Genomic DNA, 20,144 nt, shown 5'->3' with positions numbered 1-20,144 from the left:
CATAAACTAACACCAAAACTGTAATAGTAACTAAATACAGAAGCTAATTTTGATATTAATCAAGTATTTGATTTCAGCTAAAACTAAAATTCAGGCTACATGTATTCATACATACATGAAAATGTATAAATTTAGACTTATAGGTTTAAAAATAGCTTATACTAGTTTATAGGCCTGATACATTTTTCTTTGGTGGGCTCACAATAAAAAAAAAAGAAAGAAAATGACATAACTTATAGTAGATGAGAAGGAAAAAGCAATATTGCAAATACCCTTTTATTCCAATGCTCATCTGGGTATGACTTTTTCTGGTATTTGTAACCTTATTTTTTTCCACTGTGTTATGAACATTGAGGCTATACATCAATTATTATTGTTTCTTCACTTTCCAGGCATATGGTAGGATTATACTTCCTCGTCCCTTGGGGTTGTAGGTATTTGAAGGGTAGGAGAATGTGTCGCCCCAAAATATGGCATTTGGCCTACAGGTCAATTAGAGTTGAAGACAACTGAGAAGAAGCAGAGACAAGACAGGTTCTTTTTCCTCCTCTATTTGCCTAAAAGCAGGGCATACACTTTCCAAGGTGTCCATCTCCCTTCCCTAGCAAGAAGGACAAAAGTTAATCACTTGCAGACAACTTTAGACCCTGTCAGCCCGGAGATGGCACTAGAGGACTCTACATAACAAGTGTTAATAACTAGCCTTTATCTTTACAACTGGAAGCCTAACACGCCTGTTCTTTCTCCACAAATTTATTGTTCTTTGTTGAAGATGCTATATGAGCTGGAGTTCTAAGCCACCTCTTTGAGTTACTCATTTTTCCCTGTGTATCTCCCATCCACCCATGAGGTATATATGTTAGTAAACTTCTGTTTGTTTTTCTCTTGTTAATCTGTCTTTTATTACAGGGGTCTCTGTCAAGAACCCAGAAGTTTAGAGGAAAACTTCTTTTTCCTCCCCTTCATATTTCATCCTGGGCAATGAGTTGTAGGCCGAAGTGACATATGTCATTCCTAGGCTGCAGCAGGTTTGAGGGATACCAGAGCCCTCTTTTCCCCATTAAAGATGACCCTTGAGAGACGAGCTACTCCATCATTTGGGGTCCTAGAGGGAGGAAACGTAGAGCAGAGCCCCCAGTCAATTCATGATGAATATCTGGTCTATTTGAAAAATGAAACATCATTGCTTTAAGACTTTGAGATGTCCTGGATTTCCTTTCCTTCCTTCCTTCCCTTCCTCCTTCCTTCCTTCTTGTATGGCAGCATAATTTAGCCTATCCTGTCTGATATAGGAATACAAGTTATTGCTTTTCAAAGTCCTTTTTTGACCATACTCTCACATGACTTTTACATATAAGAAGGATTTTTTGAGCACCTACTTTGTACCAGGTGTCAAGCAAGGTTCTAGAAGGATACAGAAATGAATAAGACTCAGTGATTATCCTTAAAGAATTCACAGTTGGAAAAGTCTCACTTGGAGAAGAAATTTTTATTTCAATTTTACCATTCAGGAAATCTATGTACTCTGTGACTCTTAGCTGCCAACAAATAACCAACCCAGGACTCCAACTGCCAAAAATCCCCACCGCCTCCCTTCTAGGAGACTCACTGATGAATGGCACTGTCTTGAATAGTTGCATTCTTTGTATAACTGGACTCTTGTTTTTCAACATCATAACTTGAGGATCTTGGGACGATCACCCAGGGTTAGTTGCCTAAAATCATGTCTCTATGTTGAGAATGTGTTCAACTTAATCAAGATACAAAATGAGACAAAATACAGGATCTTAATTCATAGACAATTATCCAAAAGGTTTTCTTTCTCTTCTTTCTTCCCTCACTTCCTCCCTGCCTTCCTTCCTTCCTTCCTTCCCTCCTTCCTTCCTTCCCCTCTCTCACTCTCTTTTTCTTAATCCTCCCAAGGTGGTTTCTGCAACTACTCCAATATTGTGACATCTTATCTTTTCTAAACGCAGTTCAAAAATTCTGCTGAATATACAGATGGATTCTTAGAGTGTCAGCAACTTCATTTCTGATTTTCTCCTTATCTGACTTCTTTTCCCTGTCAGTGATGTGTTCACAGAGAGAATTAGTTTTCTATTCTTGGGGACATCTTATGAAATGACTACCCAGATAGATTTTGGAGTGACTTCTGACTGTATCTATATAATACCTTTTACTAGGAAAAATCCAGTCTTGGCCTGATTCCGTTCAAGGGAATGTTGTGTAACTGGCATCTGGGTAGCTAACCTGGCAGACTCAGGCAAAGATTGTTTTTGCTTGTCCATAAAACTGAATTTAAACATGTTTTAAGATTCACGTGCATTTCTACAGATGTGGATGGGGTCAGGTGGTTCTTACTTTACTTAATCTCTTTGAACCTCAGTTTGTTCATTGTTAATAACTTACACTTCAAGACATTGTAAGGATTAAATAAGGTGGTTTTACAATCCGTCTGTACTAGGCACTAAAAATATTTATGAAAAAGCCTGGCACATAGCAAGTATGAGATTCAAAGTCTCTGCTTAATATTCTCTTTTCTTTTCCTTTTCCTCTACTTTAAATGCTGCCTACATAGGGATTAGAGGAATCTGACAAGAAAAAAATATGTATATATATACAGAAAACGCACATACACATAATATATATGTATATATATTACATAATGTATATGTGTGTGTATTTACATACACACACATTGTAAGCAGGTATACATAGGAAAGGGTTTGTTTTACATATGTATATGCATATGACATTTTGTGACCAGCTACATATATCATATATAAATATACTTTCTTCAGTAATCACATCTCTCCCCATTTGGTAGAACCGTCACACTGAACAAGGTATCTGGACTCAGGATCTCAATCGTGCTTTTCCTTTCTCCTTTCATGACATCTGTGTCTGACTTTTACGAGTCATGGGCTTTGAAGTTAAATCTACTTGGATTCAGACCCTTCCAATATGAGCTAGGGTATGTTACTTTACCTCTAGGTCTCCATTTCTTCATTTATAGGACTAGAATAATAACATCTTATTCAGTGGTTGATGTAAGAATATAAAATTGTGTGTAATATGTTTCTTTTTATGTTTATAATGTATCTATTGGACATTTTTTAATGGCCCATGTAGCTCACACTGTATTTCCATTAGACAACATTGTTTTACACTCTACTTTGTTCATTAAAACCACTCTTTTATTTTCCTTTCTATTTCTACAGCCCAATGCTTCTTACCTCTTTCCTTGACTACTGAGATAGATACCTGACTGATCTCCTTTCTTGTAGTCTCCTCTGGACCCAATCGGTTTTCTCTAAAACCTTCCTGTCATATTCTCTAGCTCAAGCTGTCTTCTTCATTCAGTGAAAATAGATGAATCCATCTACAGAAGCATCCGTACTACTGCAAAGTATCTGAAACATAGAAGGCCCTCCCTCCTTCCTACCTTTCTTTCTTCTCATCCATTCTAACTCCTCAACTTCTTCCTTCCTAAATACAGTTTCTCCCCCATTCACTGAGGCTGAATCACACCACCCTCCCTCCATGAGTTTTCCCATCACAATGACTCCTATCCGTGCTCTGTCTAAAAAGAGATGCTGCCTTTCCATAGAAGATCTCTGGAATTTACTTAAGGACAAGTCATTTCTCCTTTGCAGAATTCTTTATCCCTTGCTAACATATACATATTGTCTCTAACTCTGCCTACAAGGGCATAGGCTCCTAAAATTATAGTAGGTCCTATGACCATCCCCTTTACATATGCAATTATAATCCCCCCCCAAAGTCTACAAGTTAGGTTAACATGTCACTCATTTTGCAGATGAGAAAAATGTAGTTCAGTGACTCAGGTTACATGACCCGACCATCACCACTCAGTAAAGAAGTGGAAGGGCAGGGGAATTCAGTTATATATTTTTGTTTTTTCATGAGAGTCTAAAAATGTCTCTACAGTGCCATACTGAGATTGTAGCTTAACAATCTCTAAGACACCGAGCACACAGATTGACATTTCTCATCTGACCCTACACACACACACACACACACACACACACACACACTCACACACACACACACACAAACTCATGAAGGAAAGCGTGGAGGAGTAAAAACACTATAATGCACTCACACTTACCTCTCAGCAAAATGACAGGATAGTGAAAATTATGTATATAAAGGGACCTGTGTCATTCCAAAGGACTTAGATAAATTGAGAACTTAAATTATGAAGGGTACAGGTTTCCAACCATTTTTATCTTTCCAATTATATGGGTACAATTAATGTTATTTCTGTCAACCTCATTTTTGGAGACGAGGAAGCTGAGGCTTAGAGATGTTGAGGACCTTACCTAAGGTCCCGTGGCTGAGTTGTAGTGGACCCAGGCAAGTGATGCCATACCCTCAGCTCCTCCCTGGACTCAGCTGCTTTTCTCTGGTACAGTTATTGTGAGGACTCAGGCAGGAAGGAAATTCATGCTCAGCTCTGACTCTCTGGTAACAAGCTATGAGATGCCATCAGAGCACAGAATCTGTGTAGACTAATGGGCTTCATCTGCGCAGCTGGTATAATTTTATTTCCATGTCTACCTCGAAGCCCACCGAATATGTTATAAAGTAACAAATGTAACTGATTCATAAATACATTAAGAAGCTAGTGTACTTGAAATGATGCCATTTGCAGCAACATGGATGGACCTAGAGATGATCATAGTAAGTGAAGCAAGCCAGACAAAGACAAATACCATATGATATCACTTACATGTGGAATCTAAGATGTGACATAAATGAACATATCTACAAAACAGAAACAGACTTACAGACGTAGAGAACAGACTTGTGGTTGCCAAGGGGTGGGGTGGGGAAGGCATGGATTGGGAGTTTGGAGTTAGCAGAAGCAAACTAGTATATATAGAATAGATAAACAACAAGGTCCTACTGTATAGCACAGGGGACTATATTCAATATCTTGTGATAAACTATAATGGAAGAGAATATGAAAAAGTATATATATATACATATATATATATAATGGAATCACTTTGCTGTACAGCAGAAATTAACACTATATTATAAATCAACTATACTTCAAAAAAATTTTTAAAAACACAGAAGTTAGTATTTTTGCTATTCTTGACTTGTTATGACCTTGGGGAAGTTTCCTACTTTCTCTGCACATTCAGTATTACCGTATGGAAAGTATGTTCTGAGTGATCAGGTGCATGAAGATGCCAAAAAATATCACCTACTATATAAAAAAATGATCATATATCATGCCCTTAAGAGTCTCAGAAAAATCCTCTTATCCCTCTCTCTCTCTCTCTTCTCTCTCTCTCTCTCCTCTCTCTTTTGAATTGTTTTATCAACCCCTCTCCTTTCTCACTGTGATAGAAATGTTATAAATTGGGACATGCATTTTAACTCACTTTATGTTGGTTAGTATAGAATCATGAAGTGTCGGGGCAAAAAGGACACCGGGAGAGCATCACATATCACCCACCTGGGAGGACTAAAAATGTGAGACCTGCAGCCAGTAAAACATAAGTAACTTGCTCAAGGTCATAGAGAGTCCATGGTGGAGCCTGGGGCAGGTAGAGCAGCTCCTTCCACACAGTTCAGCCCTTTCCACTTTACGAAGCTGCTTTCCATCCATAAGAATAACTGCAACAGTCTTAGCAAAATGCACTTGTTTTACAGAGGGTCCATCCCCTGACAAAATATGAACACTACCAATACTTAATATTAATCAAGGAAGAATTTTCTATTCTTTCAACTACTACGTACTAAATGTTTGCTGGGTGCCTGTTCTTGGCATTCTGGGGATAAAGAGATAAATGAGACAAAGAAGTTCCCTTTTTCATGAAACTCCCATTATATTGACAGAGGTAGACAGTAAACAAACAAATAGGAGGAAAATATCAGGGAGTAATAACCTCTGTGCAGAATATGAAAATAAGATGATGAAAAAAATGATGGGGTGAATATTTTGGTGTATGTCAAATTTAAGTTGAGAGGGAAGAGGAGTGAAGCTCCTGAATACTGAAAACAGCTAGTACCCTACTTACTAAGAGGTGGTAGGGGCAAACTTGGCAAGAAACAGAATAAGGGGAAATAGGGTGAAGTTTCGTGGGCAGGTGGGCGAAGAGGAGCTGGGGAGGGGTCTCAGTGGGCAGAGCTCTGTAAGCCACTGTGAGGAGTCTGGGGTCTAGCTCAAGGACACTGGGAAGGGTTTGAAGCCAGGTCACACAATCTCGCTTTGGAAAGATTATCCTTTGGCTTGTTGCATGTGATCTAAACTGTAGGGAGGTGGGGTACAGGATGGGATAGGAGAGGAGGCAGGAATTGGATGTGCTTGTTCAGTCTGGAGATGATGAGGGTTTAAATTCAGGGGGTAGCAGTGGAATCAGAGAGCAGAGGTTGGAGGGGCGTCAGCTGTCATGGACAATTGAGTATTTGCTGGGGTACCAAAGGGGGAATGGAGATGGTGAGAAGGGATGAGTCCTACGCTGTGACCTTAAGAAACTAAATACATGGTGGTATCATTTATTAAGTTGAGAAAGATAGACATATGAGTGGATTTGAGTGGTTGGCGGAGGAGGGTACAAATATGTAACTTTAAAACTCTCAGCAGTGCTTTGGGTAGGTAAATACCACATGCATTATAAGTGAAATGTAGCTTAGAAAATAAGGATGCCCACAAGCCAACAAGAGGCAAATCCCCCAACTGAACTCTTTCACCAGACATATCGTGGGATTCTGAGACCTTCTCCTGGTAGCCAGGGGAGCTATATTCCCCTTGCTCTTTGGAAAATGGGATAAAACACTTGCTAACACAAGAGCAGTATCCTGAATGTCTATGCAAGTTCCAGCATCTACTCATTACAATTTACAGATAAGGAAACTGAGGCTTAGAAAGCCCATGTAACTTGATCAAGGTCTCCCAGCTAATAAGTAGAAATGGTGAAATTGAAGATCAGGTTTTATGATTCCAAAATGTATGTTCTTGTTGTGTTGCTGCCACTGAACTACATCTTCAGGTTAGAAAATAGGATCCTTCTTCCTGTCAACACATTTACGGTAAAATAAGTGAACGTGGTCTTTCAGAAAGTGGTGAGAAAAATAAAAACTTTACCTTTTACCGAGTCTGAATGTTGATGCTTGGGTCATCCACATAGATTATTTAAGCAATTAATGGTCTGAACAGAAATTCATTTGCAGCCAGGCACAGATCATGTCTTGAATTTATGTGGGATAGTTTTTATTTTCCTTAGATACACTTCCTAGTTCCATTAAGGTGTATGTCTTCTTTGTAAAATCCACTCATCTCTAATTTTGACTTTATGTCCCCAGTGAAATACCAAGAGTGAGTTATTAGAACATTAGGAAAGGTGGCTTTCAAGCACAGTAAAATGCACTGACTTGATTCATGTGATGGTCTTTTTATATTTTTTAAGACTGGTGTCAAACTCTTATAAACCCATCTTAGCTGTGTGACTTTAGGGGAGACAAAAGTTCCAAAGAGAGAAAAGTGGAGAGTCACACACATTTCCAGGCTGAACTGGAATTGACTATTCAGTGGCTGGCAGGACATCAGAGTGAAAGAACCTACACTAGGTTGGAAAGACTTGGGTTTGACTCCTGATTCTGCCACGCATTTGCTGTGTTTCCTTAAGCGAGTTGACTGTTCATCCAAAAATCTGAAGAAGATATAGTAATTTTAGACACATCTGTACACTTACCCCCTTAAAAGAGGGAATCAAATTTACCTCCCTTTGAACGAGGACTAGCCTGAGTGACTGTCTTCTAATATTTAGAAAGCTGCAAAAGTAATACTGCTTGACTTCCAATGCTAGGGAATAAAATGCAATATAGCTTTTGCCTGGCTTATTCTGTTTCTTGGGATGTTGGTCCCTGAAACCTACCCACCATATTATAAGAAAGTCACGTTGCCACATGGAAAGACCACATATCCAACTGAGGTCCCAGCCCACAGTCAGCACTGACTGAGCCCCAGACCCAGGTGATGTGGAGCGGGGCAGAGAAGCTCACATCCTGCTGGACCCTGCCCCAGCTGCAGACTTATGGGCAAAATGAATGGGAGAAAATATTTGCAGATGATGGGACCGACAAGAAATTAATTTCCAAAATATACAAAAGCTCATAGAACTCAATATCAAACAAAAAAACAACACAATCAATAAAATAGGCAGGGCTTCCCTGGTGGCGCAGTGGTTGAGAGTCCGCCCGCCGTTGCAGGGGACATGGGTTCGTGCCCCAGTCCGGGAAGATCCCACATGCTGCGGAGCGGCTGGGCCCGTAAGCCATGGCCGCTGGGCCTGTGCGTCCGGAGCCTGTGCTCCGCAACGGGAGAGGCCACAACAGTGAGAGGCCTGCGTACCACAAAAAAATAAATAAATAATAGGCAGAGGATCTAAATAGACATTTCTCCAAAGAAGACATACAGATGGCCAACATGCACATGAAAAGACCCTCGATATCACTAATGATTAAAAAAAATGCAAATCAGAACTACAATGAGCTATCACCTCAAATCAGTCAGAATGGCCATCATCAAAATGTATACAAATAATAAATGCTGGAGAGGGTGTGGAGAGAAGGGAACTCTCTTGAACTGTTGGTGGGAATGTAAATTGGTGCAGCCGCTATGGAGAACAGTATGCAGGTTCCTTAAAAAACTAAAAGTAGGGCTTCTCTGGTGGCGCAGTGGTTGGGAGTCTGCCTGCCAATGCAGGGGACACAGGTTCGTGCCCCGGTCTGGGAGGATCCCACGTGCCGCGGAGTGGCTGGGCCCGTGGGCCATGGCTGCTGGGCCTGCGCGTCCGGAGCCTGTGCTCCGCAACGGGAGAGGCCACAGCAGTGAGAGGCCCGCGTACCGCAAAAAAAAAAAAAAAAAAAAAAAAAAAAACAACTAAAAATAGAGTTACTATATGATCCAGCAATCCCACTCCTGTGCATATATCCAGAGAAAACTATAATTCGAAAAGATACATGCACCCCAGTGTTCATGGCAGCCCTATTTACAATAGCCTAGACATGGAAGCAACCTAAATGCCCATCGACAGAGGAAGGGATAAAGAAGATGTGGTACATATATACAATAGAATACTATTCAGCCATAAAAAAGAATGAAATATTGCCATTTGCAGCAATGTGGATGGATATAGAGATTATCATACTAAGTGAAGTAAGCCAGACAAAGACAAATATTATATGATATTGCTTATATGTGGAATCTCAAAAGAAAAGATATAAATGAACTTATAAAACAGATATAGACCCACAGACATAGAATACAAACTTATGGTTACAAAAGGGGAAGGGAGAAAGGGATAAATTAGAAGTTTGGGATTAACATATACACATGACTATATATGAAATAGATAACCAACAAGGACCTACTGTATGGCACAGAGAACTATACTCAATACTCTGTAATAACCTATATGGGAAAGAATAATAGATACATGTATATACATAACTGAATCAATTTGCTGTACAATTTTTAAAAAATTAACTACTGTTTTAAACCACGACGTTTTATGCTGCCTTGTTACATAACTGTTGATAACCAGAACAGAAGATGAACCTTTTTTCTTTGGATACCTGAATCCTTTTTTTAAAATTATTATCCTTTCCTCTTTGAGACCTATCTATGTTTTCTGTGAGGCTTTTTTTTTTTTTTTTCAGAGTGCAGATAGAAGTGAAAGCCAGAGAGACATGTATTTGAAACTGGTCTCTAGCACTTAGTAGTCATAGGACCTTGCATGAACCACCTAACTTCTTAGAGCTTCCCCTTCCATCGTTAAAAATGAAAATAATACAAACTTCATAAGGCCTTTGAGAGGATTAAGTGAAATAATGTTCGAAATGCCTGGCACACAGAAGGAGCTCAGTAGCCAAGAGCCAATATCACTGGCAGGAGTAGTGATACCAAGAGTATGCATTATAGGAACCTCGAGTTTCTTTATAGATTCCTGCTGTACATAAAGTAGAAATAGCTTTTTATTAAGGAGATTTCAAATACTTCCCTGGTATTTTGTCTTCCAGTTGTCACAGCATAGTTTTGTGGTTTTGATTCTATTGCTCCTGTGACAACCTGGTGTAGTGAAAAGACTGTGGACTTTTGGATCAGTTCCACCCACATATTTTGTGCACACACGCGTGCATGTTGTGTGTGCACATGCACACACGTGTGTTTGGTTTGTTTCTGTCATCCCTATTACAATCACATGGGCAGAAACACCGTTTTTTTTCACTGTTTAATTCCCACTGGCCAGAAAAGTATGTGGCACATAATGGATAATCAATAAATATTTCTTGAAAGAAAGAAAATTTAATCAACTGTTAAATGATCTGGTTTGGTAAAAATATTGAGGACAAAGAATTTTACGTTTAGTAAACTCCAGAGCACCTTGAGGTGCTATTTCTTTTCTCTCAGTAATTTGCCTTTTCTGCATCACAATTCCTTACTTCGATTTCTAAACCAAAGTGTTAGTTTTGTACACATTGGAAGTTGAATACTACAGATGGACATGAGGGTTTATACACCCAAATGCATTTACAGATCTATTTGGACATACAAAGATTATATAATGAGTATATATACCATTACATAATATATATTATGTAGCACACACTAAATAGTGTATAAATAATGCATGTATATTTTCATACATACTATAGTGTGTGTGTGTGTATATATATATATATATATATATGGTCTAAACTATATACCACATATTATATATATGGCCGGTTAGCTGTATGCTCACTAAAATATCATTAGTTAAGGGATAAAAGGAAATTTGAGAATTTTAGAATACTTTAAGACAAGTAGGACTTTATTATGTTCAAAATCATTGGAACATAACTAGGTATAGAAATTGATTCCAGGTGGAAACCACTCACATCTTTGCATGAATAAATGCATAGGAGCCCGTTCCTGGCAGGGAAGTGGGGACTCTGATGTGCTATCAGGCACTCCATCATCAGGTCTGCTGAGGAACTTAAACAATCCTCACAACTTGTTTGCACAACTCATTTGCTTGGCAAATCCTTCCTGTTCAGAACCAAAGTAAATTTGAGCTCAGCCTGTCCATGGCTATTAGATTTCAAAGTAACGGGGTCTGAACTTCCAATGATTTCATGTGTATCAAGACGGACTTCTTACCTCTGCCTTAGTGAGCTCACAGATTTATTGGGAAGGGCATTCCCAAATACACCTTCACTACACAGAGTGGTAACTGTGAAAAGATACATACACTAGATACTTACATCCCCAATGAGCAAATCCAGTGAGGGATTCTAATCATGGAGATGATTAGAAGAGAAGGTGGGGGAAGGTAGGGCTCTCAATCTCCATTGTCCCCAGGACTTGGGCACTCAGCTTCCCCAGGTGGTCTCCTTCCTCTGCCCCTCTCAATATCTTCCTCCTTCCGGGGGAAGTTGTGGGTTACAGAGCAAATTGGCCATGTGATTAAAGCATCTTCTAGGCCCTGGCCTCAAGATTTTTTTTTTCTGTCCTCTGTTTCTGGAACTGGATTCTATTTCATTTTTTTTTTAACTTTTTATTTTATATTGGAGGATAGTTGATTAGCAATGTTGTGTTAGTTTCAGGTGTGCAGCAAAGTGATTCAGTTATACATATGTATATATCTATTCCCTTTCAAACTCCTCTCCCATTTAGGCTGTTACACTACATTGAGCAGAGCTCCCTGTGCCACACAGTAGGCCCCCTTTGATGTGACTGACAAGAGATTAGTCTCCAAAATTTACAAACAACTCATGAAGCTTAATATCATCAACACAAACAACCCAGTCAAAAAATGAGCAGAAGACCTAAATAGATATCTCTCCAAAGAAGACATACAGATGGCCAAGAGGCACATGAAAAGGTGCTCAACATCGTTAATTATTAGAGAAATGCAAATCAAAACTACATTGAGATATCACCTCATACCAGCCAGAATGGCTATCATCAAAAAAACCTATTTTATTTTATACTCTTATCACATGATATCTTCTGGGTCTGGCCTCAGGCAAAATTCCTATGGAGGTGCTGACCAGGAGAAAAGTCTTGGGAATAACCGGGGCAGCCTTTGCTCCTGGGAACAAGTGGCCACCTCCTCGCCCTGTGACAGGATACTTCTGAGCACTGGCAGGGTGAGAAATCCTGTCTCGGAAGCTGCTCTTGAGCACAGGGTCTCAGCCCTGCATCAAGCTCAGGGTAAGAAGCAGCAAGCAAATACAGCTACAAAGATTTATGCGAATAAAGAAGACACTTTTCCCCTGGACCCCAAGGGCTTGGAATTGGGGTCCTTTGCAGAGTTTCGAGTATAAACCTTCAGTTAAAGAGAGAGATGACACATTTCATTGGCTGGCACTTATCAGCAGCTCTGGGGAAGAATATCTGAGGAAACTGTCAGAAAATGACAGTGTCATGGTTCAGTCACTAACTAAATGAAAAAGACACAGTGGTGAACCAGGCCTGACCTAATCCTGCCCGTCTTCCCTCTCTTTCTGCTTCCGTTGCTGCTAGAAGAATGGAACCAGAGCCAGAGGCAAGAACAGACTGAAGGAGGCAGAAGGAGACTTTGGTGATGTTGTTTGGGATCCACAGGGCCACGTGGGCCACAGAAGCTGCAGCGTGTGAGCGAGGACGCTGCCAACCTGTGAGGCTGCCGAGGAATTGTCCCCTTCAAGACACCCTGACAATCACACAGCTTAGCAGAGGTGGCTCTGGTGACTTGCCTCTCTCTCCATCTGCATTTTCTTACAAAACAAGGAAAATCATACAAACTGATGTGTTCCCTGACGACCCCATTTCCTTTTAACTTTTGTTTTTTGCATGATGTATCGGAAATCATATCCTTGCTTTTTTTTCTTAATTTTTATTAGAGTATAATTGATTTACAACATTGTTAGTTTTGGGTATGCAGCAACATGATTCAGTTATACATATACATATATTCCCTCTTTTTTAGATTCTTTCCCCATAGAGGCCAGAGTATTGAGTAGAGTTCCCTGTGCTGCACAGGAGGTCCTTATTTTCCTTGCTTTGACCTCAGGCGGATCTGGGTATAAGAACCAGGTCTGCCCCTCCCCAGCCGTGTGGCACTGATCAAGCATCTTACCCTCTCTGAGGTTCTGTTTCCTGAAATGCCAGATCGGATAACAACCCTTACTATGCAGAACTGCTGTTTGGATTAGAGATCATGCTTATACAGTTCCCCACAGACATCCTTAAATATTAGAAATGCTTAGTCATTGGTGGCCTTCTTTTATTTCCTCCCTTTATAATCTATTGTGTATGGTACGGGGGAAAACCTATAGCAAGAAGGCAGCCTTCACATACTCCTCTTATTGGTTTGAGTCCACGGTAGCCACAATTCGTAATATTTTATTGCTTCTACTAATCCTGGCTACCAGTAGTTTCCAATAAGCTATGGGATATTTTAATTAATAAAAAAATATTTATAATTGTCTTTGATCCTCCTCTGCATTTATCAGATTGTCAAAGTTGAAATAAGGTGATAATACCTATTGCTGGGAGATGGGCACTCAAATCCCACAGTGATGTTTAGAGTAATAATTGGTATAACCTTGATACACTGCAGATGTCAATATGGCAAAAGTCTTAAAAATATGCACACGCTTTGCCCTGGTAATGGCACCCCAAGGAATTTATCCTAAGGATATAATTGGTTTTATACATAAAGATCTATGTGCAAAAATGTTCTTGCATCATGTGTAATAGTGAGAAAATGGATACAATCTAAATGTCCAAAATAGATTTGTTAATCTTGTGTATCCATTTGGTACATCCATATAACGGAAGACTCTGTTCTTAAAAACATTATGGTATAAAGTCATATTTACTGACGTGGAAAGATATTTGTATACTGTGTGTGTGACAAATACAGTTAGTAAAACAGTTTCACAGGGAGAGCCTTGGCTTCAGCAGGTAAGGGAGACCCTTACCCAACTCTTCCAGAGGGAAGGCAGGAAAGGAGAAGATGGTCTCTAGCCTCTCCTTTCTCTCTCTGGCCTTCCCCGGGGGGATGGGATTGCCTTAATAATTAGGGAAATTAGGAAAACATCCCTGCAAGTGTGTGCCTGTTATGGACAGAATGTTTGTTCCTCAAAAATTCATGTGTTGGAATTCTAACCCCCCAGTGTGATAGTATCAAGAGGTGGGGACTTTGGAAGGTGATTAGGTCATGCCCTCCCACCCAAATGTACTCAGGGAATTTATGACAGCTGAGTTAGAAAAAACAGCATGTACTATTCACAATAGCTAACATATGGAAACAACCTAAATGTCCATCGACTGATGAATGGGTAAAGAAGATGTGGTACAAATATAAAATGGAATACTACTCAGCCATAAAAAAGGATGAAATAATGCCACTTGCAGCAACATGAATGGACCTAGAGATGATCATACTAAGTGAAGTAAGTCAGACACAGAAAGACAAATATAAAATGATATCACTTATATGTGGAATCTAAAAAAATGATACAAATGAACTTATTTATAAAACAGAAACAGACTCCCAGACAGAAAGCAAACTTATGGTTACCAAAGGGGAAGTAGAGGTTACCTTAGGAGTTTGGGATTAACAGATATACACTACTATATATAAAATAGATAACCAACAAGGACCTATAGTATTCAAAATACAGGTCCTATATAGTTATGTATAGTATAGCATAGGAAACTATACTCAATATTTTGTAATAACCTATAAGGGAAAAGGATATGAAAAAGAATATATATATATGTGTGTGTGTGTGTGTGTGTGTATATATATATATATATATATATATATATATATGTATGTATATCTGAATCACTTTGCTGTACACCTAAAATTAATATAACATTGTAAATCAACTATATTTCAATTTAAAAAAAAGAACAATAGTGGTGAGATTGGGCAACCTTGTCTTATTCCTGATCTTAGAGGAAATGGTTTTATTTTTTCACCGCTGAGAAAGATGTTGGCTGTGGTTTGTCATATATGGCCTTTATTATGGTGAGGTAGGTTCTCTCTATGCCTACCTTCTGGAGAGTTTTTATCATAAATGGGTGTTGAATTTTGTCAAAAAAATTTTCTGCATCTATTGAGATTATCATATGGTTTTTAGCCTTCAATTTGTTAATATGGTGTGTTACATTGATTGATTTGTGTATATTGAAGAATCCTTGCATTCCTGAGATAAACCCCACTTGATCATGGCGTATGATCCTTTTAATGGGCTGTTGGATTCTGTTTGCTACTATTTTGTTGAGGAATTTTGCATCTATGTTCATCAGTGATATTGGCCTGTAGTTTTCTTTCTTTGTGACATCTTTGTCTGGTTTTGGTACCAGGGTGATGGTGGCCTCGTAGAATGAGTTTGCGAGTGTTCCTCCCTCCTCTATATTTTGGAAGAGTTTGAAAAGGATAGGTGTTAGCTCTTCTCTAAATGTTTGATAGAATTCACCTGTGAAGCCAACTGGTCCTGGGCTTTTGTTTGTCAGAAGGTTTTTAATCAGAGTTTTAATTTCAGTGCTTGTGATTGGTCTGTTTATATTTTCTAATTCTTCCTGGTTCAGTCTCAGAAGGTTGTGCTTTGCTAAGAATTTGTCCATTTCTTCCAGATTGTCCATTTTATTGGCATATAGTTGCTTGTAGTAATCTCTCATGATCCTTTGTATTTCTGTAGTGTCAGCTGTTACCTCTTTTCCTTTTCTAATTCCTTTGATTTGAGTATTCTCCCTTTTTTTCTTGATGAGTTTGGCTAATGGTTTATTCAACATAGTTTTGGAAGTTTTAGCCACAGCAATCAGAGAAGAAAAAGAAATAAAAGGAATCCAAATTGGAAAGAAGAAGTAACACTGTCACTGTTTGCAGATGACATGATACTATACATAGAGAATCCTAAAGATGCTACCAGAAAACTACTAGAACTAATCAATGAATTTGGTTAAGTAGCAGGATACAAAATTAATGCACAGAAATCTCTTGCATTCCTATACACTAATGATGAAAAATCTGAGAGAGAAATTAAGGAAACACTCCCATTTACCACTGCAACAAAAATAATAAAATATCTAGGAATAAACCTACCTCAGGAGACAAAAGACATGTATGCAGAAAACTATAAGACATTGATGAAAGAAATTAAAGACGACACAACAGATGGAGAGATATACCATGTTCTTGGATTGGAAGAATCAACATTGTGATTCTTCATTCATACTACCCAAAGCAATCTACAGATTCAGTGCAATCCTTATCATACTACCAATGGCATTTTTCACAGAAGTAGAACAAAAAATTTCACAGTTTGCATGGAAATACAAAAGACCCCGAATAGCCAAAACAATCTTGAGAAAGAAAAATGGAGCTGGAGGAAACAGGCTCCCTCACTTCAGGCTATACTACAAAGCTACAGCAATCAAGATAGTATGGTACTGGCACAAAAACAGAAATATAGATCAATGGAACAGAATAGAAAGCCCAGAGATAAACCCATGCACATATGGCCACTTTATCTTCGATAAAGGGGGCAAGAATATACAATGGAGAAAAGACAGCCTCTTCAATAAGTGGTGCTGGGAAAACTGGACAGCTACATGTAAAAGAATGAAATTAGAACACTCCCTAACACCATACACAAAAATAACTCAAAGTGGATTAAAGACCTAAATGTAAGGCCAGACACTATCAAACTCTTAGAAGAAAACATAGGCAAAACACTCTATGACATAAATCACAGCAAGATCCTTTTTGACCCACCTCCTAGAGAAATGGAAATAAAAACAAAAATAAACAAATGGGACCTAATGAAACTTAAAAGTTTTTGCACGGCAAAGGAAACTATAAACAAGGCGAAAAGACAACCCTCAGAATGGGAGAAAATATTTGTAAATGAAGCAACTGACAATGGATTAATCTCCAAAATATACAAGCAGCTCATGCAGCTAAATATCAAAAAGACAAACAACCCAATCCAAAAATGGGCAGAAGACCTAAACAGACGTTTCTCCAAAGAAGACATACATATTGCCAACAAACACATGAAAGGATGCTTAACATCACTAATCATTAGAGAAATGCAAATCAACACTACAATGAGTTATCACCTCACACCAGTCAGAATGACCATCATCAAAAAATCTACAAACGATAAATGCTGGAGAGGGTGTGGAGAAAAGGGAACCCTCTTGCACTGTTGGCGGGAATGTAAATTGATACAGCCACTATGGGGAACAGTATGGAGGTTCCCTCAAAAAACTAAAAATAGAACTACCATATGACCCAGCAATCCCACTACTGGGCATATACCCTGAGAAAACCATAATTCAAAAAGAGTCATGTACCACAATGTTCATTGCAGCACTATTTACAATGGCCAGGACATGGAAGCAACCTAAGTGTCCATCAACAGATGAATGGATAAAGAAGGTGTGGCACATATATACAATGGAATATTACTCAGCCATAAAAAGAAACGAAATTGAGTTATTTGTAGTGAGGTGGATGGACCTAGAGTCTATTATACAGACTGAGGTCAGAAAGAGGAAAAGAAATACCGTATGCTAACACATATATATGGAATCTAAAAAATAAAAAGGTTCTAATGAACCTAGGGGTAGGACAGGAATAAAGATGCAGTTGTAGTGAATGGACTTGAGGACATGGGGAGGGGGAAGGGTAAGCTGGGACGAAGTGAGAGAGTGGCATGGACATATATACACTACCAAATATAAAATAGACAGCTAGTGGGGAGCAGCTGCATCGCACAGGGAGATCAGCTCGGTGCTTTGTGACCACCTAGAGGGGTGGGATAGGGAGGGTGGGAAGGAGACTCAAGAGGGAGGGGACATGGGGTTACATGTATACATATAGCTGATTCACTTTGTTATGCAGCAGAAACTAACACAACACTGTAAAGCTATTATCCTCCAATAAAGATTAAAAAAAAATCATACAAAGGCAACAGTAAAGCCAAACTGATATCACAGGATGTATATACTAAAGGAAATCCCATGGTCAGAATGAACATAATCCCATTTTTCCCAAAGTTCCATCAAGCCAAACGTTAGGAAACTAGAAGCAACACAATCATAAGAGGTTAGGATGGTTTTGTGGACACAGACTCTCTGCAAAGAGTGCTGAGTCACACATGCAGGCTTGACAGCCAGGAGAGAGTGAAATCTGAACACACACAAACACTGGCTCCCTGAGGATACTGGTAAAAGGGACCCCAAGCAGGGCCTCTGAATCAGCCCTGCAAGCATTGCTGAGTCCAAGGACAGTACAGTCACTGATTTTCACAATGAGGATCCTGAGTCATCAAGAAAAGGTGACATTTCATGTTCAGAATTCTCTGTTTAAGAAGGCAAGGAAGCATGTGATCCAGTTGAGAAAGATTTTCATTTCAAATAGTTAAAAATTCTTTAAAAACATTTTCGGTGCTTAAAGGGGTAAGTGACAGTTATCTGGAAAATTCACTTATGTGGGACAATTCTTCCCTAAGGATTCTAGATCAGTGAGGCAGTGGGTGGGTTGTATTTAGTTAGGTTTCTAGCACTTCTGCTTGTTTGACATTTCATTGTCTAATTTCCTCAATCCTTTCAAAATTCCTCACTTTCAAGGATCATAAGTTCCTTGAGGCTAAAGATTCTGATACCCTTTCTTGGATATTCCATATCCTTGTGCTACTCGGCCATTTTTTCCCCCCTTTTTTCTGCCATGAATGATGAACTGATATGCACAGAAATGACTGACTCCCAGGGCACGCATCAACTTTGACAAAGCCCTCCTGACGTTGTGCAAACCCTTTCGGGTTTTGGTAAGCAATCCTACAAGGTTTTTTTGCAACCCTTTATCAGCCATTCACGCTAAAAACTAACCGTAAGAGAACAAAAAAATATATAAATACAGTTAATATAATTTTTCCTAAAAGTAAACTTTATTTTAAAAGAAGAGTCATTTCCATTAAGGCCTGCACTTTTCAGGTAACGTGAGTACTGCAAACACACAGGATGTGGCCGCTTTCCCTGTTGGCCTCCTTGCCTAATACTGCTCCGCTATGTTTCCTTTGCCCCAGACACAACTCATTGCTCTTTGGTGAGTGTGCTGAGATCTTTGGTGCTTTCTCGTCTGCCAGAAATACCATTTCTGCTTTCACACTTCCTACGTCTAACTCAAATGCTCTCTTCGAGTGCCACTGATCTCAAGAAACTTTCCATTCTCACCACGATTGCAAGATGGGTGTTGTCGCTGCCCCTTTTTTGAAGATGGAGAGAAAATCTTGAGAGGTTACAGAACGCCCTCGAGGTCACACCCTGGGTATCAGAGCAAGGACGAGTCCATCAGGAGTCTCTCCTGGTGGCATTTCTCTCATTGTATAGGGAACCGTTGTAGTTGCAGCCCCATTTTTGGCAAACCCCCCCTCTCCTACGTATTCCAGGGTTTCAGGGCCCAACTGCCACAATGCGGTCATCCTGCATGGCCTTCACAAAGGGGCCTGGGCAGGAGTAGTTCTTACCTGGCGTGTTGAGCAGGCGGGACCTCTTGCAGTGGTAGGCCACCTCTTGTTCACAGTGCTCCGAGCCGTCAATCACGGCCTCCAGCTGCTCCAAGCTGCCTCCGTAGTCCAAGGTCATGGAGTAGGGCTTCTCAGCGTTGGCACCTCGCACGTGGGTCAGCTCCGTGTTGTTGTGCTGCACCAATGTCCAGATCTTGTCCTCTGCCCAGAAAACACAACCAAGGAAGGTCAAAAGAGGATCATGCTTATAGACCTCCAAAAGGCTGGAAAGAAAAAAGACAATCATGCTTGCAGTGTGATGGATGGTGGCTGGATGTGCATCAACTAACGGCCACTCAAGCACTCTACTCATGCAAAGAATTTGGCCGGAGAATTTTTGTTTCTCCCAGAGTTCTACCCAGAGTTAGTGTGAGGGTTAATTATCTTAAGAGCTAAATTTGTGAAGTCTGTACTCCACAGTCTCTAGGCTAAGCATTTAATGTTCATTATCTCATTTAAAATGGACACGATCTATGCAAAGCCATGGAACTAGAACAGAAAGAAACACAAATAGGTAGACAACAGGTAGAACAAGAATAAAAGGA

General features: G+C 39.6%; 1 protein-coding gene across 2 annotated transcripts in view; it reads right to left on the bottom strand.

The window, feature by feature from the left end:
- The window catches only part of CNTNAP5 (contactin associated protein family member 5), an 877,416-nt gene that overhangs the window by 229,063 nt on the left and 628,209 nt on the right, over positions 1-20,144 (bottom strand). For both annotated transcript variants that reach the window (XM_033860287.2, XM_019931771.3), the window contains exon 13: positions 19,561-19,761. In XM_033860287.2, the coding sequence (XP_033716178.1) occupies positions 19,561-19,761 (201 nt within the window). The remainder of the gene's footprint in view (positions 1-19,560; positions 19,762-20,144) is intronic.

The sequence above is a fragment of the Tursiops truncatus genome, chromosome 7 (assembly GCF_011762595.2).
Source record: "Tursiops truncatus isolate mTurTru1 chromosome 7, mTurTru1.mat.Y, whole genome shotgun sequence".
NCBI lineage: Eukaryota > Metazoa > Chordata > Mammalia > Artiodactyla > Delphinidae > Tursiops > Tursiops truncatus.
The sequence above is the reverse complement of the archived record's forward strand: the minus strand, read 5'-3'. Positions and strand labels throughout refer to the sequence as shown.